The sequence below is a fragment of the Terrapene carolina genome, unplaced genomic scaffold (assembly GCF_002925995.2).
Source record: "Terrapene carolina triunguis isolate 2854851 unplaced genomic scaffold, T_m_triunguis-2.0 Scaffold397, whole genome shotgun sequence".
Lineage (NCBI taxonomy): Eukaryota > Metazoa > Chordata > Testudines > Emydidae > Terrapene > Terrapene triunguis.
In genome coordinates this window covers 2,045,969-2,068,832 of record NW_020664748.1, presented here as the reverse complement: position 1 = coordinate 2,068,832, position 22,864 = coordinate 2,045,969, and the positions used below count along the sequence as shown (strand labels likewise).

The window sequence follows — 22,864 nt, the reverse complement described above, 5'->3', positions numbered from 1 at the left end:
GAGATGAACAGAAATGTACCAGATCAGAGTTGGAGTGGGTAAAGTGCACAAAGTGAACTTAGAGTATCTAATATAGGAGGGAGTTGTTGCCTGACGCCCAAATCTGCTGAGCGGTTTAGAAAGCTTATATTTTAAGGTCAGATGTTACTTGGGTAATTGGGGAAATAGGATCACAAAACGCAGATGGTCCTTTGTTTTAACACTATGAAATCTGATGTTACACGGATTATTAATAATAGTTTTATTTCCATTAGGTAATCCCTGCATGGAATATTTCTCCAATTAAGAAGGCTAATGAGATCAAGGTTAGCAACTGAAAGGTGAATCTGTGCTGTTTCCTCTGTCTGCAGAGTCTGTTGCAAGCAGATTTGCATCCCTACACAAAAACCTCCAGTGAATATACTCATCTGATTCACCTTGGGCTCACATCTTTGGCCTTTTGTTTCTCTCTGACTGTTCCTTCTCCTGACTTTTAGCTTGTTTTCCTCTTCCGTGTTTTATTATGTGTATTGTGGTACTGCCCAGAGACCCCACTGAGGGCTGGGCACTGCCTATCTCAGAGACTTGACAGTCTAATTTTAGATATGATGCAACGAGTGTAACAAACAATAGGCTGACAAGGGTATCAGTGCTAGAAGCATGTGGTTTCATAGACTAGGTATGTGCAATATGAGATGCTGTGAGCCCATTCAGTGGCTTTTTAATATTGTAAATTGGGCCTGTCCTTGCACCTCTGAATCCACCCATTCCACAAGCCTTACTTGGATACAGTTCCACATCCTCTGGAGCCTCTCTCCTTATCTTGGCTCCTTCTCTGAGCTTCTCCACACATGTCCTGTGGTATGGGCATTTGAAACCATAAAACTTTTAGCTTAAACCTGTAAAGTTCTTATATTTCCCTTGGTTTCACTGCAGCCTCCTCAGTTTGTGGACATTCCTCTTGAAGAAGATGATTCATCTGATGAGGAATACCAGCCTGAGGATGAGGATGAGGATGAGACTGCTGAAGAGGTAAATATGGCTAAACACATCTGATTATATCCACAAAGGGATTTAAGTGCCGAACAGCCACTTTAGGCACCCAAATCCAAAATATAGATATTCAAAATCAGCTGCTGTCTAATTCCATAGGTGGCTGAGTTGCTGCTGATAAAGTCCCTAGGTACCTAAAAATCTGCCAGGGGGTATGTGCACAGCCAGCTAAGTCCTGATGCCTGGGCGCCTAGCTCACACCTAGGTCCTAGCAGAATCTTCAAACTGAGTGTTCCCCCACCTATGGTGCCTACAGGGTCCAATCTGGTATGTGTGCTCAGAGGCTGCCTTAGAGCACACCTACTGGATTAGGTCCTGCACAAAATGAGTCAGAGGTTGTTTCTCTCCCTCCCTCCCCCCACCCCCCTTTTAATCCAATAGCTCAGTGGTTAGAGCCCTCATCCAGGATGTGGGAGACCTCGGTTCAAATCCCCATTCTTCCTGAGAGGATCTGCAGCTTGAACCCAGGTTTTTCATGTCTTGGGTGAGTGCTCTAATCGTTGGGGCATGAGTTATTCTGGGGAGGGTCTCTGTCTCTCCTGTTGAAGCTTTTCTAGTTTGCATAAAATGTTTAAATATTCACTGGGCCTTAGAGAGAGTGAGAATTATGCTCTAACCCAGTGGTTAGGGCACTGCCCTGGGATGTAGGAGAGTCTGGTTAATAGAGTCATAGAATTTAAGGCCAGAAGGGACCACCAGGTCATCCAGTCTGACTTCCTGTATATCACAGACAACCAATGCCACCCAGCACCTGCACACTAAATCCCACAACAGAAATTGAATCAAGATATTCTAGCCCTCAGAAGTATGAACTATTACATCCCACAGGCAGAGACTAGGAGGGACTGAGGCACACCAATGGTTATGTGAGATATACCCAGGTAATCCTGGCAAGTGACTCACAGCCCATGTGGTAGAGGAAGGCAAAAAAAACCCCGAGGTTCCTGTCAGTCTGACCTGGGTGAAAATTTGCTCCTGACCCCACATATAGCAATCAGTTAGATCCTGTGAGCAAGAACCAACCAGGCAAGCATCTGAGAGACAGAATTCTTAGTACTACCTCAGAGCACTGTCCCACCCCGTCCAATGTCATATCTCCAGCTGTGGCCATCTCTGATGCTTCACAGGAAGCAGACAGACAAACCAACCCAGAATATACTGGGTGGGGAATCCCTTCCTGACTCTTGCAGGTGAACAGCTGCACCCCCGAAGGCATGAGCTTTTTAGGAACATCAGATAGATAGAAACCAGAAGGGACCCTCAGGAGTGCTGAGCCCTACCTGCTACCATCACAAACAACCCCATCATACAATACCACATGTACATTTATCCAGATCCCTTAAAACTAATTAAAGGTGTGTGCCCTAACAACTCCTGTTGGGAGGCTGTTCCAGAACCTCACTCCTCCAACCTTTTTCTAAGGTTCATCCTTTGGTGTCCTCCCTGAAAGATTATCCTACTGGTTTTGGTTCATTCTTTCCTTCATAGTATACTGAGACTTTGACTTCATTATGTTAAAAGAAAATCACTGGAATGAGATATTAGTTGAAAAAGGGTACGTTAGTGATTGCAAAATTACTTGACTGTGTTTTGCTTTGCTTTTCTTCTTTAGAGCTTGTTGGAAAGTGATGTGGAGAGCACTGCCTCTTCTCCTCGGGGAGCAAAGCGATCTAGGACAAGGCAATCATCAGATATGATAGAGACAGATGAAGAGGGAGCAACCCTATCTGAGGTACAGTTAACATCAAAGCTCCAGTACTTTCTGAAATAGCTTCAGTCTTTCATTATAAGTCACCAGTGAGAAATCCATAATAAATGTTGATTGTTAACATTTATATTATGGTAGCACTCAGGTGCTGATTTGACTCTGTCCCATTGTTATGGGTGCTATCCAAAGAGGTGGATACAACCATGCCCAAAGAGCTTATAGTCTATGAATAGCAGTTTACAAAGAATCGGAGAGAGAGAGACAGTTAAAATATATGCAGTTTTATATTTATATATGTATATATTAGTTTTCTAGTTACATACATGTACTTAACTCCTCCTACTGCACCTCAGCTGAGCCATTAAACACTGGATGATTTCTTAGGCATCGAGACAGAATATGGGCCTTGGAGAGATTTGAAAGAGACATTAGCGACCTTATGCATCAGCACAGGGCGAGTCTCCATGAATAAGGAGTAGTGTGGAAAAAAGTACCAAAATGTTTGTGGTGGCTGTGGGCTGCCAAAGATGGTATTGTGGGTGGAGGAATGTGAATGGGGGAGGTGGGTGATGCGATAAGAGATATATAATGGATAAGTAGAAAGGCAAAGAGTTGGAAAGGGCTGTGAAGATTAGGACAAGAAGCTTACATTTGATTTGGTGTAAGGAAGAGAGTTATTGGAGGGATTGAAAAAAAAGGGGGGATGATCTGTTCAAGAGATGAGCAAGGAACATGATTTTAACAGCTTCATTTTGTCTGATTCCCTCATATGCAACTGTAGGTTGGGAATATGTGATCATGAGAACAGATAATGCTGTGTGCTATGTGCAAGAGTGAGTCTGGCTTTCCCTGGCTTCTAAAGAGTGAAAACTTTTTATTCTGTTTCTTGAGCCTGTATTTTCTAGAAGTTAGGTCTTCCTGGGACTCCACATTCACATACCCCTCAACATAACCCCCCAACCCTCCCCAAATAGCCTAGTTTTTCTGTTTTTAATGATGCTCTTTGCAGTAAACAGGAAGGATATGGTGCTGCTTATCTTTTCTCTTCAGAAGCAATTATTAACTCTTCACCTATGGCACAGTGTATGGGATCAGAGGCAACATGGTGAATGTACTGATTTTTCTCTCCCTCCCTTTCTACCTGCCATTGTCTCCTATCACCAATTTAATCTCATATAGTTAAAATGCTTCTAGAGCTGATTAGACTGAAATCTTTGAAATTTTCTCCTCTCCTGCAGAGCTCTCAATAGTTACATTCTCACCACTATGCTTGCTAAAAATCAAGTCTACCAGAATCAGGAGAGTCCATTTCCCCCTGTGATGCCGTGTTTTATTTTGTATTGCAGTAGCACCTGATTGTGCAAGGCATTATACAAACAGAAAAAAGACAATCCCTGCCCTGGAGAGACTGACTTAAATAAAATATTTTTAACACGAAGGACTTCTTTTGATTAGGTGGAGAAGGTTTCTACACCCCTTATTAGGCATATTAGTGCTGAAGTGGTTCCCATGGGACCTCCACCACCACCTAAACCGAAACAGAGCGGGGATAGCACTTTTATGGAGAAGCTGCATGCTGTGGATGAGGAATTGGCCTCCAGCCCAGTGTGCATGGATTCCTACCAGGTAATGTGATTAGGGATACTACAAAAATGACACTGTGGTGCAAGTATAACAGTATTGTTGTTGATGGAAGGTGGTTGTTTGATCTGTACTGTCTAAAACCTGTCTGCTGAGTCCCTCTACACGCTGTCAACTTAATTTTGCAATCAAGCACATTGCTAACACTTTAAGATGCTTAAAAGTGAGAGAATTGTACAAATCAATTAATTTTCCTTAATTATGCCCTTTGTTTACACTCTGCATTTCTCTCAGCTCGGATAATGAAAATCAGTTCCATCAGTTTCACATTTGCATTCTTTGTGCTATATTGCTCAGGTATTAAAACATTGCAGGAGATGTTTCTTTCTAAAGTGTTTGGAATTTTTAAATTGTTGAAATGTTTCTCTTTTTGTTATATTTTATAAATCTTGTTTTTACAAAGTGTAACATTTGCCAAATTTAAGCTGATCGTGTAAATTGCTCCCTTTAGGTGACACTGTGGCTCAGCAGGGAAGCAGTAGACTATAAAATTGGGAGCAAGAGACCTAAGAGGCTGGTGTAGTGGGTTAATGATTGTATTTCAGTGAATCTATGGAGCTGCAATAATACAGACTCTAGTAGAAGTTGTTCTGTCCGGTTCCTGTCTTGGAAAGGAGCTGTTGTGATGATAACTGAGCAGTGGGGATGGACAGGATAAACCAACTGCTAAGGAGTAAAATATTGAAGGGGAAGAAAGCTCTTAAGGCAATAGGTTTGAATGAGGTGCATGTTGAAAAGATACTTATAAGTGATGTTAGTGTAATAACTACAGATTAATTAAATGTTACTCTTGGAGGGAACAACAAAGTAACATGAATCTTTTTGTGTCAAGAATCAGATTTTTCTGGTGTCAGGTTTGTTGTTGGTTTTTTGGCTGCACTGAAATGCCTGACATCAAAGAAATTAGAAGAATAATGGGGCGGCTGTGATTTCATTGTGCTTTCTCTCCATGTTTCAGTCTTTGGATGATAGCCTCATTGCTTTCCGCACCCGATCAAAGAGACCCTTGAAGGATGTTCCTCTTGGTCAATTGGAGGCTGAGCTCCGTGCCCCAGATATCACACCAGACATGTATGACCCAAATACTGCAGATGATGAAGACTGGAAAAGATGGCTTGGGGGACTCATGAATGATGATGTGGAGAGTGAGGGTACGCAGCAATACCTGGTTATTTAGTGGTATTGGTGGGGACATTTTCATCTCTGACCTTGATTAAGAGTTCTGTGGGAAGCTTGAAGCTTTCTCTTCCTGTCTATACCAGGCAGTCTCATGTACAGCCGTTAGCTTGGTTAGTAACATGGATATGTTCTGCATGCCAACAGCCTTGCTAACCTTCCACATGTCTATGTTGTATTGGTTCTAGGCTCAATCCTCTCTTCAAGGCTAAACATGCATTGACTCGTGTACTAGTATATATGCTAACTGCTGCCCATGAGTAATAATGAGGGTGTCGTGCATTTCAACTGCACTATAAATACTCCAGTGTCCTGTTTAGCCAGCTCTGCTGTTTTTATTGTTTTTTATTTTCTTCTCCATGCTCCAACACACTGCTTGTATCAGCATCTAGATACTACAGTAATATGAGCTTTAGTAATGGATCTAGAGATGAGAAGTTTTGGCTGGCTGAGTCTGCTTATACGGAGATCTTTTAATGGCTACTAACACAGTGGATGCTCTTGTGTCAGATATTTTGGAGATTTCTTCTTCTTTTCTAAACCTGGCTTCCTTTCCTGCACTTTGTTCTACCTTTCTCATTAGATTGTAAGCCCTTCAGGGAAGGAACATTGACTTAATGTGTGTTTGCACAGTGCTTAGTACAATTGGTCTCTGATCCTGATTGATCATTTGAATGCAAATATATAATATAAATGTTTAATAATAGAAATTAAAACGAAACTTGGAAGCTGCTGTTCACATAACCTGATCCCTGAAACTGGAGTGAAGTATTTAACATTTCAACCTTCACCATTGCTGAAACTTTCCACAAGACAGCTTCCATAACTACCAGGATGAAGCCAGCTGTTGGTTTAATGTCAGTGCTGCCTTTCTCTTTTGTGTTACTTTTATTTGATTATGCTGGCTTCCTAGTGTCTCACCTGTGACAAATTGCTGTAATGCTTCTGAGACCGTTTACCCTCTGATCCTCATGCATCATGAGAGTATCTTGGTGAGTCAAGTCCAAGACTGAAAACAAAGCATGTCTGAGGTCTGTGTGTGAAGTCCCACAACTCCCTGGAATGCTGGGGCTTTAAGATAACATCTTGAACCTCTTACAAGAAAAGAGGAATTTCCTGATGCGGTTGAACCTTTCATTCAACAGAGCATTTGAGAAAGGTGAATAGATATTGAACCTGTCATAAGGACTAATATAACTGCTTTGGTTTTAGTTTTGTTTGCAAACTGAATTTAACAAGGGCTACTGAAGCAGGCTAATGTTAGGAGAGGCTGGAATCATTGCTGGAATCATCTTCTTAGCATAATGTGCCTTAGGTGGCATATACCCAGGATGCATCACTGAATTTGGTCTGCTGGTTGGATCATTAGCTTGCCTGGGCTGGGTACTGGCGGGGACATGCGTTGACCTCTTTTAGAAGTAGTAGCATGAAAATACCTTCTTCATGGATCATGTTTTCTAAACATCTTACCATTTTTGTTGCTCTCCTGGACTCTTTCCAGTGTCCATATCTTCCTTAAAGTGTGGGGCCCAAAACTGCACACAGTATTACAGCTGAGGCCTCATTGCCGAGTAGAGTGAAACAATTACCTCTTGTATCTTGCATATGACGTTCCTGTTAATACATTGCAGAATGACATTTGCCATTTTCACAACATTATATGAGTAAATCCCATTGACTTCAATGGAAGAGTAAAGCCCCAGGATGGGCAGGAGGAAATCTTAAAATGACTTATCCAGTGAGAACCTGGAGCTTGGATTTGTTTGTCAGATAAGAAAATACAGTTGGACCTATTTCTTGTTGTAGTAGTGTCTAACTTCAAAGTGCAGTATAGGGCACACCTTGAGTTTATTTATCAATGTGGTGTTTTTACGTGAGGGGCACCATGTTGTATTTACCATCATGGTTTATGCTCTTATAAGAAACAAAATAATTCAGAGGTTGATTCTCTGTCTTGCCTCATGTCATCTCTTACACCTGTGCACAGTGGGTGTAAAACACACCGATTAGAATAGTGGCATTATACACTCATTTTCTGCAAATTTAGATGACACAAATTACAGCTAGTGGAGAATCAGTCTGTCCTTACTAAACAGGAATGGTTAAAGTACTAGGGAAAGAAATGAGGGTGCTACAAGTGCAGATTGAAAGGAAGATAGTTTTGTTATTGCTACCACAGCAATTGAGCAAACTGGGACCCTGTTAAAACTAATACTAACTCAAGTCCTGCCTCTGTCTGGCAGGATAACCAGTAAGCCCAGTGTTTCTCCCCAGGTTGCTATTAGCACGGTCTCCCTTACAGTTTGATTTATGAAAAAATATGTCTCAAACATTTATCTTGTTAGATGAGGCAGATGATGATGATGACCCTGAGTATAACTTCCTGGAAGATCTGGATGAACCAGACACAGAAGACTTCAGGAATGATCGTGCTGTGAGAATCACCAGTAAGTACTGTGATAACCTAAGCTCAGCTCCTTCAGCACTGCTTCTGTTAGAATTGTTGATCCAAATTGAAAACTTCAGTGTTTGTTGCGAAGATTTTGCAAGGCAGGGCTAATTTAAAAAAAAAAATAGAATCACCCTCCGCCCCCCATGCTGTTAACTTCACCAGCTCTTCTGTATAGTAATGACTCCCCATAAATGCATGAATGGATCTGGCCAGTGGTCCAGCATTGCCATCAGGTACAGCTACTTAGTTCTGTTTTAGACAAAATGAGACTCTAGCCAAGATACTCTGTGGGTCTGGTGTGGGCGTTAAGGAGGTTAGATAGGGTTGCATTGAAGGACTTTGCTGTGTTGCTCAGGCCTTCAGCTGTGAAGTGGGGTCAGAGCTGCATCATTAGGCGTATAGAGAGCATGTGGGGAGAAATAGCAGCCTGAATTTGGATGAAAACCTTGTGACCACAGTTGCGGGAAGCTGATCTCTTAAATCACAGATCAAGGAGGTGAAGCCATTCTGGCATTCACAGGGGATTAGGATTGAGTGGCTGAGAGGCAGGCTGTACTTGGATGCTTCAGGGCTGATCCCCATCACAAAGAGAAAATGTAAGAGTATATGAGAGGGTCCCCTTTCTTCCCACTTGTGTTGGAAAGTTTGCAAGCGTTTGTCATCTTCTGAAAAGGAAATCCTGCAAATTGCTGAAATTTTTCTTACTGGATCACTAACTGTTTCTTCACGCACCCTATCTTGTCTCTTACAGAGAAAGAAGTAAATGAACTGATGGAGGAGCTGTTTGAGACAGTAAGGGCAAGTCTATACTATATAATTAAAGTCAACCTTAGTTATGTCAACATACAGCCACTGCAGTAATTAAATAGTTTTTGCATGTCCACACTGTACTCCTTGTGTCAGTGGTGCGTGTCCTCTCTAGGAACGCTTGCACCGATTTAACTGTCAGTGTGCGGCATTGTGGAACGGCTTCTGAAAGGCAGCAACTGTCGATGTACGCAATGCAATGTCTACACTGACGCAGCATCGACCTAACTACATCAACCGAAGTGCTACACCTTTCGCGGAGGTGGAGTTAAGTCAGTGTAATGGGCGAGTTACATTGGTGGGAGCTGCATTTTAGAGTAGACGCTTGCAGTTAGGTTGACGTAAACTTCCTTATGTCGACCTAACTCTGTAGTGTACACCAAGTCTAAGTGAGACTTTTAACAATATGTGGGAGTCTTTCTATCCACTGACAGAGGGTCTCTGAAGGTGCCATCATAAGCCAAAGAGAGGGGACTTTACTGGATGTCTCAGCATAAACTCACTGCAAGGGGTCCTGTCATGTATGTGCACCTATGAGGAGGCTAAAGCATGTACCCCAGTGAAGACCCAAGGGGGCTGAGCGTGTCTGCTGCTGATGACATCAGTATAGGTCCATTGTGATTAATTTTATACTGAGCCAGAAATCCCTCTGTACTAAAAGTAATTCCCTGAACCTCAGACAGAGCCTCATATACCTGACAACTGCTGAGCTTTATTTCCTATCAGTTCCAGGATGAGATGGGTTTCTCCAACATGGAGGATGAAGGCCCAGAGGATGAGGACACCGTTGCAGAGTCACGGCCGAATTTTAACACACCACAGGCGCTTAGGTATGATTGTGTGGTCTCAATAAAAACTGCAGAGGGTGCCCGGGCTGTCAAATAAGATGTAATAGAAAGAAGATGGAAGCCACACACATACCATCCAGATGGCGATGGGGTCCATGGCCCTTTTGCTCTGACTCCCTGATACAGCAGTGTATTTGCTGCAATTTGTAGGTATCATGGAGGGAGCCAGTACGGACAGTGCTTCTCCGTGAGGGGCCAGGAAGAAGGAGGCAATGCCCTGAAGGAGGGTATAATAGCGGCTTTTATTGGAGAAAAAGCAGTGGACCTCAGAAAGAGGGGTCGTTGAGGGACTGGATTGTATTCTAGCAACACAGCTGAAGGGTGACAGCTTTTTTAACTTCCTCCGGAGGAGCTCACTTATTACCTCCAGCTTTCTTGGTAATATGAAGGCACTGTTGAGGAGCTGGGCTGTTCAAGTACAGTAGAACCTCAGAGTTACGAACCCTCGGGAAGGGAGGTTGTTCGTAACTCCGAAATGTTCGTAACTCGGAACAAAACATTATGGTTGTTCTTTCAGAAGTTTACAATTCAACATTGACTTCACAGCATTGAAACTTTACTATGCAGAAGAAAAATGCTGCTTTTAACCATCTTAATTTAAATGAAACCAGCACAGAAACAACGAGGAGTCCGGTGACTCCTCGTTGTTTTTGTGGATACAGACTAACATGGCTACCCCTCTGGTACTAAGCACAGAAACAGTTTCCTTACCGTATCAAATCTTTTTTTAAACTTTCCCTTTAGTTTTTTAGTAGTTTACGTTTATCACATTACTGTTTTTTTTTGTTTTTTTTTTTTTTTTTTTTTGGCGGAGGGGGGGTGTCTCTGCTGCTACCCGATTGCATACTTCCAGTTCCAAATGAGGTGTGTGGTTGACCTGTCAGTTCGTAACTCTAAGGTTCTACTGTACTGGCCATTGCCTAGCAAATCTCCCAGTGCATATCACTTCTTGAACAGATGGGTGCTGCTAGTCAGGAAAGAGTTGGACTGGCAGAGCTGTGTAGGGGCACGGGACTGAAGCAGCTGTCAGCTGTGGACAACATATGTCGCCTTTTTGATAACTATTAGCATGGGCTAAATTTTAGTCAATGACTTGGAGCTGATCGGCTTCAGATCTCATGATCCTTCTCTTGTTCTTAGTTAATATTTATTTTGACAAATAGTGGCTTACTACTGAAATGGTAACAGTAACTGGGGGGCTGAATGTGAACTGCAGTTTGAATAAAGTCTCCTTGTCTATGGGGCAGCTCAGCTCAAGACTAAGCTGTATCTGTTTGGGAAGGGAGCTAAAGTGACTGCTGGGCATCTGCACCATTCTTTCCAGATGAGCAGTACTGGAGGGGAGTGCGGAAATCTTAGACCAGCTACAATCTTATTGTGAAGGGTATTTCATGCTCATTTCCCTAGTCTGTATGAGGTAAGGTAGGGTAAGTCCTCCTCCTAATTGGATTCTTCTTCCCTGGTATTATCTGTACATAATGTTGTTCCTGGACTACTTTAGGGAGGTAATTTTGAGGGAAAATTTCACCTATTTGTTCCATTGGTTCCTTCCCTTTAGTATCTTGTAATGTAAATGTCTTAGAGGGGCCTTGATTGTGACTAGCTTTGAGCGCACATGCTGGGTCTGTTGTGGAAGTGAAGCTGATCCTAGTTGGGTCAGAGATGGGAGAGTGTTGATTGGGCTATCTATAGAGCTCTGTCATAAGCAGGCTGACACTTAAAGCTCTTTGCAATGACAGGAATATTTACAGCACTTTTCTGCTGCAGCAGAAACAAACGTGTAATAAAATAGCCTGCTGAGTAAAACTCGGGGGCACTCATTAATATTTACAAAGTGTGTCGACAGCATTGGAGAGCTGCAAGTGATCTCATTGGGACTGATGATGGTAATAGCCAGCAGCCATAGTACTTTGGGCTGTGATCTTGTTTAATCCCACAAGCTTGGGTCGGGTCTGGTCTAGTTCTTGAATGATCTCTTTTTAGCAATGTCTTATCTAGGTTCTTATACCATGGCCATTACAGTGGTATCTGAGTACTTGAATAAGATGGTGCAGGAAATGATACAGGTGACTGAGTAGGGAATGCTTTTATCTGAGTCTGTAACTAACCAGTACCCCAACATGGTGTTAGAGTGGCACAGTGCTTCTGAAGATGCTGCATTCAGATGTAAAACTAAAGCCCTGACTGCTCGTGGTCATTAAAGATTCCATGACACTTTTCTTAAGAACAGGATTATTAATCCTGGTGTGGTGGCCAAACTTTACCTCAGGTAATTCTATTCTGATTCTCTAAATTCTAGCAGCTTTAACAGGACACAGGATTTGCCTTAACCGTTTAGGACAGGAAATTAACTTTTGCTTTGGGCTGTTGAATGAATAGGTGCTGTGTCCCTCTCCAGGAGAGGCAGCATTGCTGGGGTAGGTGAAGGGATTTTTGTAAATATTAGGTTTATAAAATACTTTGGGTACTTTGAGATGAAAGGTGCTATAGAAATGTAATTAATATTTTAATTGTGCTTTTCAGAAACTAAGTAAAATCTACTTGATACACTAGGTCATTAAGAGCGTTGTCTGTAAGTCATGGACTTGGCATAATACTGTCTGCTTGATCTGAAACAGATTTGAAGAGCCTCTGGCCAACTTACTCAATGAACAGCATCGGACTGTGAAGGAACAGCTTGAACAGCTGAGAATAAAGAAATCTTCGACCAAGCAGCCACAGGAGATGGAGAGGTCTAAACCTCAAATTGAGAAGCCACTTCAGACCCTAGTTTTGGACATGGAGCAGAGAAAGAGGCTGCATCAGCAAATGCAGCAGGTAAGAGATGTAGTAATTATCAAACACAAATATTACACCATCTTATCACAGCTTCATTGTCAACTGCAGGGCAAAGGCCTCTGCATAGCATGGTGGCACCATCAATGCTACAGGAAGCACTCAAGCAAGTTGCCTATTGAAATAAGGTACACATTTTGTACCCTGGAATCTGGTACCACAACATTAGTGAAGCAGACCTGTGCACTACAATCTGGTACCACTTTCTGGAATGAATTAAAATCATCCAAGGGAAGTGGTTGCCAAGAGGTGAATTCCATCCTCCTTAACTAGATGTGAGAGAGCTGTAGCAGTCATGCTTTAATCTGACTGTGTTGAAGCAATGATTTAATTCTAAACCCCTATTTTTGTGGCCTTCTAACTTTCTGAAAATATTATCCTTTTAGCTGGAAATCGTTCACTATAAAGTGGGTGTACAACTGGTTGAAATACCATAGTCAAAGCAGTTATCAGTGGTTCGCTGTCAGACTGGGAGACATATTTTTTGCTTGAAAATTGCATACCATTCACTTGAGACGCAGCACCCCTGATTGTGGTCATCAGCATAAGGTCCTCTTGATGACCCAGATATAGTAGTTCAAACCCAGTAGCAGACTGTCTCTTTCTATTGGTGGAAGCACACAGGTTTATGAGAGAGCCATGCCGTGTAAGCATGGGTTTCACATATGTGGTATGTGACCCTTTTAATTTTTCAGCAGTAAACCAAGATATGGAACTCCAGTTGGGCTCATGTAAATGTGTTTATCCCGAATTCCTATAGTGTTGGGATAACTTTCACATAGGTATATGAAACAGTAATGCAGAGCACTAAAAGTGTGTGTAATAGCCCCATTTACTCTTGGGGGAATTCTGCGCAAGTGCAGAATTAATGTCCCCTGCAGATTTTATGCTTTCCCTGCAGAAAAACTGATTCACATGATGGGGGAGGCACATGTCTGTTTTGGGTGTTGGGAGCAGCAAAGGAGATGTAAATCACTCTCTTGGGGATTGGGGTGGGGGGCCTGGGCTGTCTGTCTCTCTTGCTATTGTGTGTCTGGAGCCAGGGAGGCGCAGGGCTGGGGATTCCCTGGTTGGTGGCTCCTACAATGTGCTGGTCTGCAGCTGCTAGTCCTAGCTGGGCTGCGGGGAGAACAGGGCTTCCTCTTCCCCTGCATGGGCTGCTCCTGACTGCAGGAAGCTCCACATCCAGCCCCACTTCCTGCTTCCATCTCTCCCCAGCTGCAGGGGAAGGGATCACTATATGGTGAGCTGCCCCTCCTGTCTGCCCTGCATCCAGATCACCCCCACTCAAAGCCCCACCCCACTGAGCCCCAACCAGCTGCACCCGGACCACCAAGCCCCGTGACCCCCGTGCTGAGCCCCATCCCCCCCACACCTATCCCCCCGCGGAGCCCCAACCACCTTCACCTGAACCCTCTCACCACACACCTGGATCCCCCACACTTTCATCCTGCTTGTCCCATTTCTGGATTGGGGGGAGAGCTGGGTGTGCGTGAGAGACTCTGTCCCTCTTGCTCGGTGGAGCCATATAGATATGCTAATATGCCCAGTAAGGAATCTATTTGTCAAAAAAAATTTCCTGGATCTTTTCTGTTGTCTGTATTGTCACAGCCATGCTTGCTGACAGGTATTTTGAAATAAATTACTAAAATAATTGAAAATGGTGTGATTATATTGTTTTATTTTGACAAATACAATATGCAGAATTTTAAAATTTTGTGCACAGAATTCCAAGGAGTACCCATTCACATTGCTTTAGGAACCCCAATTTTGAATTTCCTGACTTTTGTGCATTTATATTCTCAACTATCATGTTTTAGTTTAAATGATTTATAAATGTTTATGGCCAGAAGGGACCATTGTGATCATCTAGGATAATTTCCTGCAAATGCAAACTACAGGATTTCCCCAAGTGATTCCTGCATCAAGCCTCTTACTTCTGGTTTCACTTACTGTGGAAATGTCTCTGAACTGTAGTTGTCACTAGTGTGTGCTTGTGTATTTTTAAGGTAATTGCTTAAGATGTCTGCACTAAAAATTCTTTCAAGCTCTCTGTTAGCTGAAGTATGTCTGTAGCCAACACTCATTTTGAGACCCAGGAGATATAACCTGCTCGGCCTGTTGGTGCTTTAGAATATTTTCCAGTATTTTTGGATATTATAGTGTCTTAGTGCAGGGGTCGGTAACGTTTGGCACGCGGCTCGCCAGGGTAAGCACCCTAGCGGGCTGGGCCAGTATATTTACCTGCTGACGCGGCAGGTTTGGCCAATCGCGGCCCCCACTCGCTGCGGTTCGCCGTCCCGGGCCAATGGGGATGGCGGGAAGCGGCGCGGGCGAGGGATGTGCTGGCCGTGGCTTCCCACCGCCCCCATTGGCCCGGGACGGCGAACCGTGGCGAGTGGGGGCCGCGATCGGCCGAATCTGCCGCGTCCGCAGGTAAATAAACTGGCCCGGCCCGCTAGGGTGCTTACCCTGGCGAGCCGCATGCCAAACGTTGCCGACCCCTGTCTTTAGTGTATGGAAAAGCTTCATCTGCCTGACCTGTTCTTTCAGCATGTCCAGCTCCTGACTCAAATCCACCTTCTTACCAGCTCCAACCCTAGTCTGAGTTCAGAAGCCAGCACCACGAGGATGTTTCTGGTAAGGATCTAGCTAAAGTTAGAAATACAATAATTCTATCGCAAAAATAAAGGCTGCCATTGCCTTTAATCAAGATAACTTGGTGTGTATTTTCAAAAATGAGCAGTGAAGGAGAGGCATTGTTATGTAGCTGCAGCTGCCTTTACGTTGCTAAATGGTTCAGCACTGTGTGAGAGAGAGTTTGCTGTCATGGGAGGGGAGCCTAGTTAGTGCAGTGGGCTAGTGCACTAACAATGCCAGTTTAGGTGAAAATTAGTTTTGCTTTCTGGTTAGTTTTAACACAAACCTCCATCCCGTCTGACACTACAGACAGTCCCTGCTCTAGAGAGGACTAGGGTGGGATTAGCAGGACTGCTGCAGGTTGGAATTGAAGGCTTGGGTGAGAGAAGCGTGTTCAGCTAATGCCTATGCTATACTTGTCTGAAGCCTATGTGGGCATTTGCTGAGGGAAGTACAAAAAATCCCAGTGAGGGTGGGTTGGTTAGTGGGAATGCCCTGCAAAGCTTAAAAAAAACCAAAATCTGACTTTATTCAGCTGAGAAATATTTCCTTAACATTTGTTTCAAATGATAGTATCATCTACATACTAATGCTTGATCAATTGCTTACTGAATGAGTTTGTAACTGTGTGTAATGGCAATAACACAGTGTTCTGTGTTGGCATGTTTTTTGTATTTTTTTTTTTTAAAGATTAAAAACAAAGCTTGAAAAGGTCATTCTTAAAACAATCTCTGTGATTGCTCTGTCATCTTTAATGGTTCTGCATGGGAATGGGGGAGTAATAACTCACAGCAGAGCTGGGGCTTTACAGTTTCAGAGCAGAATAAATGTAATCAATTGTGTCTCATGGCTCGGTATCTCTGAAAAGCAGGGTTGACGATAACTGAAACTTTCTCTGCCTCCTATCTGGCAAGTTTGCTTTCTGAATGACTTGTACATACACGAGTACTTATTTACATTGAAAGCAAGTCCCTTTATCTCCTTTGTATTTGACTCTTCAGACTGAGCTGAGTAACTTTGCTCACAGTTCCATGCTCCTTCGTCAGCAGTTCCATCCCAAGTTTCAAACAGTGTTCCAGCCATGTAACTTGAAGGGAGCGTTGCAGCTCATTGAAGACTTTCATGCCCAGGTCAAAGTTGATTGGAGCCCTCGCAAAACTGTGAAGAAGAGTGGTATGTAGCTGAAGGGGCAGGTTTGTAGGGTAGTAATAGCCTTTTTGGTGATGCCCTCCCCTCAAATGAGATGGATTCCAGATTTTTTGCTATGATTTGAAATGGAATTTAGCATTATTTTGCACCATTGTTTCTAACATGTCTTTAAGCAATGACCTCAGTATTATTGGCTATCTTTTTCTACTTAAGCCATGAAAATGTGACACAGTAAGCTCACATCATAGGGATTTGTACAAGATTGCTTAGCTTGGTAGTCCGGAACGCACGATATGTTTGCAGATGTTTCAAGCTTTGGAAATCCATCAAGAAAGCAACAGTAGATTGGAAAAATGTGTTCCAGTGGTTTGAGTGATGCATCAAAGACATTTTCTTTTGGTTGAGATGGTTCTACTAACAGGACTAGGGACTTGAACTATGAAATTGTAAAATTAAAAAGCATTCTGAATGGATAGTTTTGGAAATTTTTGTCATGACTTTCTCTTAGCCAAATGATAGGCAGATTAGAGTCAAATAAAGCCATTCACTGATTAGAGTCAAATGGAGCTGCTCCATCCTTCCACAGAGCAGATATTGCACACACAATTCTGTGGGGAAATCAAAAAGAAAAGTAACTTTTTCTGGGCTAGATTAAATTCTTAGTTTTAGTTTCTTGTGTTCTAAACCAAAATCCAAAGGTTTTGGGGGGAAAAGTAACCCCAGCCTGTACTGCTTTCACAGCAGGAGTTATAGGGACAACAGCTTTTACAATAAAGTAATGGTGAGTTTCAGAATTTAAGCATCTATGCTTGTGAGGTTCATCAACTTGTGCTGATCTGCGGATTTTTTTCACAGCAAATGAATTCCCCTGTCTTCCAAAGCAAGTGGCATGGATTCTGGCAACGAGAAAAGTCTTTATGTACCCAGAGCTGTTACCAATTTGCTCCCTGAAGGCCAAAGCCCCCCAGAACAAGATTATCTTCACAAAGGCAGAGGACAAGTAGGTGTTCAATGTTAGTGTGTAAAATAAATGAAAATGGGGCATCTTTCCTTGGGGGAAAAAGTAGGGTGCTGTAGCCAACTGATGGGATATTTGGACATTCTGAATAGCACAATCAGATGGCAACTTTGGCCCTTTGTTCCCAGCCGTAGAACAATTGCTATTAGTTCTGTAGGCCAGACAGATTTAGTCTTTTGTGGATTTTCCATGCCAATATGTGTACTGACTTCCAAGGTGATGAGAGGGACAAATCTGAGTATATTGAGATGCTCCTGAACCAACATACTCCCCATCTTGATTTATTAATGTGTCTTCAGTCGAATTCTGTGTTGGCGTCGTTAACAATTTGTTTCATTAGATTAAACCATGTTGAGCATTCAGCAGTTGATTGGGCTGTTTTAATTCCATACTCTGTCTTCTCTGTGTTGCTGTGGCTAACCAGATTGAGAAACTCCAGGGATGTTAACAGATGTGAAGGACAAGCTGAGAGCATTTGCAGTTTCTTTTGATTTGAATCGTTGGCAGAATTTTTTTTCCTTTCAGTTTATTAGCTTTGGGTCTGAAACACTTTGAAGGGACAGAGTTTCCTAAACCTTTGATCAGCAAGTATCTCCTGCCAGCAAAGACTGCACACCAGCTGACAGTGAGAATCAAGAACCTCAATATGAACCGTGCCCCTGACAATATCATCAGAGTAAGTGACACAATCTATAGTTTGTATGCATTTGTATTTTACATGTTTGCGAGGTGTTGCCCACACATAACAGAAGACACAGTTCCTTCCCCTAAGAGTTTACATTCGGTCTGCCCTTAATTTCTTCAGAGACCATGATACCTCGCTTCCAATAAGAATGAAGACTCCTTCAGAGACCCTACCCTCTGTACTTACCTTTTACAACTGCTCTGATTGCCGCTTTGTCTCTCAAGAACACAACACCTACTACAGAGAACCTTGATACAACTGTAATTCACATAATGCTGAAATAAAGAGCTTCCTACCAGTAGATTTGCATACTGTATGGAAGTAGAGTGAGTGAACACATGTGTTTACACCAATGATCAGTCCAGAGAAATGGGTCAAAAAGGACATAAGATTTTGTTCAGCCCTTCTTTCCATTTCTTAATATTTACACATATGAGCAACACTCCATCAGTGTAGGAGTAACTCTGGCAGTTAGACTAATGAAGGATGGGGATTGCTGACCTTGGTTTTTTTTTTTCTTCTACCACCCCATCTCCTCAGTATTATAAAAGAACAAAGCAGTTGCCCATTTTGTTCAAGTGTTGTGAGGAGATCCAGCCTTCTGAGTGCAAACCCCCTGTGGAGAGGGAAGAGCAGCATTTGCCATTCTGGCTGAAGGTACAGTGCCTGCTGTTTAGAAGCATCATGCCTCCACCCATCTTATCCCTAGAGCTGATTAACCTTGTAGTGCTGTTGGCTTGAACTGTTTAATTCATCTGGTTAGAATATTGGCTGTGTGACACTGGTGCTGCTGGTTGCAGTTTGTATGTCAGGGCACGCTGGCCACCACCTTGCAGGCAGCAATTACCATCTTCCTCGCTGCACCAAACAGTCTTATTGAGAGACAGACGTTCTCATTGTGAACCTGTTGCCCTGGGAATAAAGTGCAGATTTGGGATTTGAATGTTGTTCTCTCATGTTACGGGGCCCTTATACTTGTAGTACCTAAATGCCTCTCAGCCATTATTTTTTCCTCACAACCCCTTGTGTGGAAGGGATGAATCAAAGCACAAATAAATGAACTGACTTGCCAAGGTCACACTGGAAGTATGTGGCAGAGCCAAGAATTGGACCCAGATCCCCCAAACCCTAGTTCAGGGTTTTATCACATGACCATCCTATTGGGGAATTGATGACACTTGACTCTTGCTAAGAGAGTCTTTACAAACCAGTTTGGAAGAGACACATCAAGGTCATGAACTTCATGATCACATTGCTCCTTCTGTATCGTGTCATCCTGTCAGTGTTTACAGTGGGCAGTAAATAAAATATACTTATTCATAAAGTGAATCAAAATAAGTCACTGTCTCTTGCGCTGGAATTTTTTCTGTGTTGCCTGAAGGTGGTAAGGGTCAGGGGACTTAAATAACTGAAGTTCTTGTCTCCTGCAGGCAAGTTTGTCCTCCATTCAAAGGGAGCTGAAGCAATTAGCAGAAGATGCTGGGGAGGCAGCAGGTTCACCCAGTGCAGAATCTGCTCTTTTGAGGGCAGAAAAAGAAACTTCGGAATCACAATGTGATGAAAAATACCCTCTGCTCATGCCCAAGGGAATAGTGCTGACACTGAAGCCTCTTGCCAACCGTTTCTCCAGGAGAGCTTGGAGGCGGCAAGGGTCTGCAGCCCTGAAGCCCCTACTCATTCGACCAAGTCCTTGTCTGCAGCCGAGTGCCAACACTATTAATATTCAGAAAGCTGCTGTAAAGTTACCCCAATCAGAAGCTCCTCCTAGCAAAGTTGTGGTTCAAATTCCCCGCTTAATCCAGCCAGCTACAATTATGCAGACTATGCCAGGAATGCAGCATTTGAACATCCCTTCTGCAGTGGGAAGTGGCGATTGCTTTGAATTTCAAAGCGTGCTCTCCACTTTACAATCTGATTCCAGAACTTCTCTTCCAGCTGCTGTACCACCAGCACTAGTATCCTCAACCCCTGTGACTTTTCAGACAAAAATGATGCCAGCATTGACTGCCTCAAAAATCCGCAAACCTTGTGTCCGCAGGGGATACCAAAAGAAAAAGGGAACAAAATCCACCCCTCTGATAAAGGCTGCCCCTTTGATCCATCCAGCCCCTGTCATCTTTACGGTACCTGCTGCTACAGTGAAAGTGGTTAGTATTGGCAATGGCTGCAATATGATTCAGCCCATAAACACAACAGTTGGCAGGGGCACTCAGGCTATTCCAATTACAACTTTGTTGGTAAATCCCACCACCTTCCCATGCCCATTAAATCAGCCTCTAGTGTCCTCTTCTATTCCTCCCTTGATAGCCTCTCCTAACTCTGTAGGTCTTCCTGCTTCATCAACTGCTGAAGACAAAGAGCAGTTGAATCCAGTCCCTTCCTGTCTTGCTGTAAATGATGAAAATTCCTTCCCCATAGCTGAGCCTAAAGTGGAACCCCAAGAGCTTTACTCTTCATGTTCTGCCATCTCCCCCAAGAAGGAACACAGCACAGGTCCTGCTACTCCAGACAATGACAGCCAGGAGAAGGTTAAAGAGAGTGAGTGTTATAGTTGGATAGTTGTGGAGACAATGGAGAAGAAGGCCTTGGAGCCATTACCCATGGACCTCTTACCTCATTTGGAGGTTTTAGGAGAAACAGTGAAAACTGAACCTGAAGATTCCAGTGATGCCCTTGAAGAAATAAACCCAACTCAGGAGAAGAAAAACTTGAACGCTGAAATAAAGGAGGAGTTCATACTGGATCTAGGGCAAGAGCTGGACATGGAGGTCACATCTGAGCATCTGAGTGAACAGAAGGCAATTAAAAAAGAGTGCACGTCCCATCAGGAGAAGGGACGAGATGTGGAGGCACCCACCCAGGATGAGCAGCAGTTGGAAGACATTGATACAGCTGGGGTGGAAATGAGCAATGAGTCTTCCAAGAATGCCTCTCATTCAACAGATGTTGATGCAGAGTTCAGTAGTCCATTGGGGAAACCAGAGGACTCATCCAGTGTGGATGGTCATTCTATGGGGACACCAGCTGGCCCTGAAGCAGTGGGAGAGAAGGACGGACAAGAAGAGGAAGAGGAGGAGGATTTTGATGATTTTACTCAAGATGAGGAGGATGAAGAAGAAATGTCATCAGCATCAGAAGAGTCCGTGCTTTCTGTGCCAGAACTTCAGGTAAAAACGTAGCAGCCTAGATAATGAATTCTGCAAATGAGATAAAGCCACACTTTGTAAGAACCATCTCATTGTGTATTTATATGGTGCCAAGAGTGTGCATGGCACATTACAAATTAAAGGACCAACTCTTGTCCTGAGGAGCTTACAGACTAGGTTAGGAGCATAAATTGCAAATGGCCAGGTTTCAATTTTTCTGGAGTTGTAATGGCTTCCTCAGCTGAGCTTCCTCCTTGTTTGTTCTGCGCACTTTGCAGAAATTATTTTTAATGAGAGTTCCCCAGGATAAATTAATTCAAACAAGCATAAAAAATAGACAAAACTCTACCAAAGAAATACATGCACAGTTTCACACTTATAAACGAATGTCAGATTACTTTGATTTTAGCAGCCGTGTGGAGGCTGGCAGCTCCCGTTCCTGGGTTAGATGGTATCATGTCACTGTTAATTATGTTAATCATTTGTTGGCAAGAACTAAGTTGATACCTGGGGTTAGTAGTTAGGATTACAATTAAATGAGGTAGTAGTTGAATGGCATACAAAGACTAATGATTTTTGGGTGTTTTGATCTAAAGGAGACAATGGAAAAACTGACTTGGCTTGCAACAGAGAGGCGTCTGAGCCAGGAGGGAGATTCTGAGGAAGAGAATTCCCAGGAAGAGAACTCAGAGCCGGAAGAGGAAGAGGAGGAGGAGGGAGAAGGGGAAGGAATGGAAAGTTTGCAAAAAGAAGATGAAATGACAGATGAGATAGCTGAAGATGCAGCAGAGGAACCCAAATCTGCCTTCATTTTTACAAAGGTTGCCCCAGAGGTGGAAACCAACAGAATGCCACCAGGTGAGTTAATTATCTCTATATGGAGGTGTGACATTACTCAGGGTACAATCTGGACTGTTGAATAGCTGTGTCCCCTCAATTCTCCAACCTGAGGTGCCTTTTACACTGCTTCACTGTGAGAGCAACCACTCCTGGTCTGTTCACACACAGCCTTCAGCATGTAAATTACTCTAACTATACTGTATGAGTGCTATGGCCAGCCACTCTTGAGTTACACTGTTGTGGAGCAACACCAAGCAAATTCCTAGTCACAGGCTTTCCCCCAGAAATGTGCATCTTGTACTGCTTAGCCCTCTACTGGACAACACAAGCTCATATAAAGTCTGTCATTTTATTAATAGAAAATGATATGCACAAATCCTCTTATCTTAAATGGCATTTCCCAGACACTTCAGTCCAAGGACACTGGTTTAGATAAAGCAATAAACAAGTTTATTAACTTAAAACAACTATCTTTCTATAGTATTACAAGTAATGAAGCATAAAAAGTCAGAATTGGTAATAAGAAAATAAAAGTAAAATGTAACTAACACCTATCTTAACAAGCTAAGTGAATTTTACGCAAAAGTCTCTCTCTCCACATGCTTCAACAGTTTTACTGGCTGAATTTCTTTCAGACAGCATCCTTCCCTCAGTCCCAAGCTGTTTCTTTATTCCTCAGATGTTGTGGCTGCCATGGGTAGAAAGAAAGGGAGGAATAATTTGAGGGATCTGTTCCCCATTCTTATGCTTTTTTCCCCTTCTTTGAGAATCATCTCCATCTGGGGTTCAGGAGACAGTCTGTGGTGATTGGAACCTCCTGAGTGTGAGTGTGAGTGTGTGTGTGTGTGTGTGTGTGTGTGTGTGTGTGTGTGTGAGATATAGTGTGT

The 22,864-nt window shown here is 43.1% G+C and overlaps 1 protein-coding gene across 4 annotated transcripts in view; it reads left to right on the top strand.

Annotated features, from left to right (window-relative positions):
* The window catches only part of LOC112110478 (GON-4-like protein), a 50,413-nt gene that overhangs the window by 8,816 nt on the left and 18,733 nt on the right, over positions 1-22,864 (top strand). For 3 of the 4 annotated variants that reach the window (XM_024205493.1, XM_024205492.1, XM_024205494.1), the window contains 16 exons: positions 255-305; positions 916-1,011; positions 2,645-2,764; positions 4,196-4,366; positions 5,340-5,532; positions 7,903-8,004; positions 8,761-8,801; positions 9,543-9,646; positions 12,283-12,481; positions 15,053-15,139; positions 16,141-16,312; positions 17,144-17,288; positions 17,832-17,982; positions 18,532-18,648; positions 19,422-21,158; positions 21,734-21,995. In XM_024205493.1, coding sequence (XP_024061261.1) covers positions 255-305; positions 916-1,011; positions 2,645-2,764; positions 4,196-4,366; positions 5,340-5,532; positions 7,903-8,004; positions 8,761-8,801; positions 9,543-9,646; positions 12,283-12,481; positions 15,053-15,139; positions 16,141-16,312; positions 17,144-17,288; positions 17,832-17,982; positions 18,532-18,648; positions 19,422-21,158; positions 21,734-21,995 — 3,748 coding nt within the window. The remainder of the gene's footprint in view (positions 1-254; positions 306-915; positions 1,012-2,644; positions 2,765-4,195; positions 4,367-5,339; positions 5,533-7,902; positions 8,005-8,760; positions 8,802-9,542; positions 9,647-12,282; positions 12,482-15,052; positions 15,140-16,140; positions 16,313-17,143; positions 17,289-17,831; positions 17,983-18,531; positions 18,649-19,421; positions 21,159-21,733; positions 21,996-22,864) is intronic. The other variant, XM_024205495.1, reaches the window with a different exon arrangement.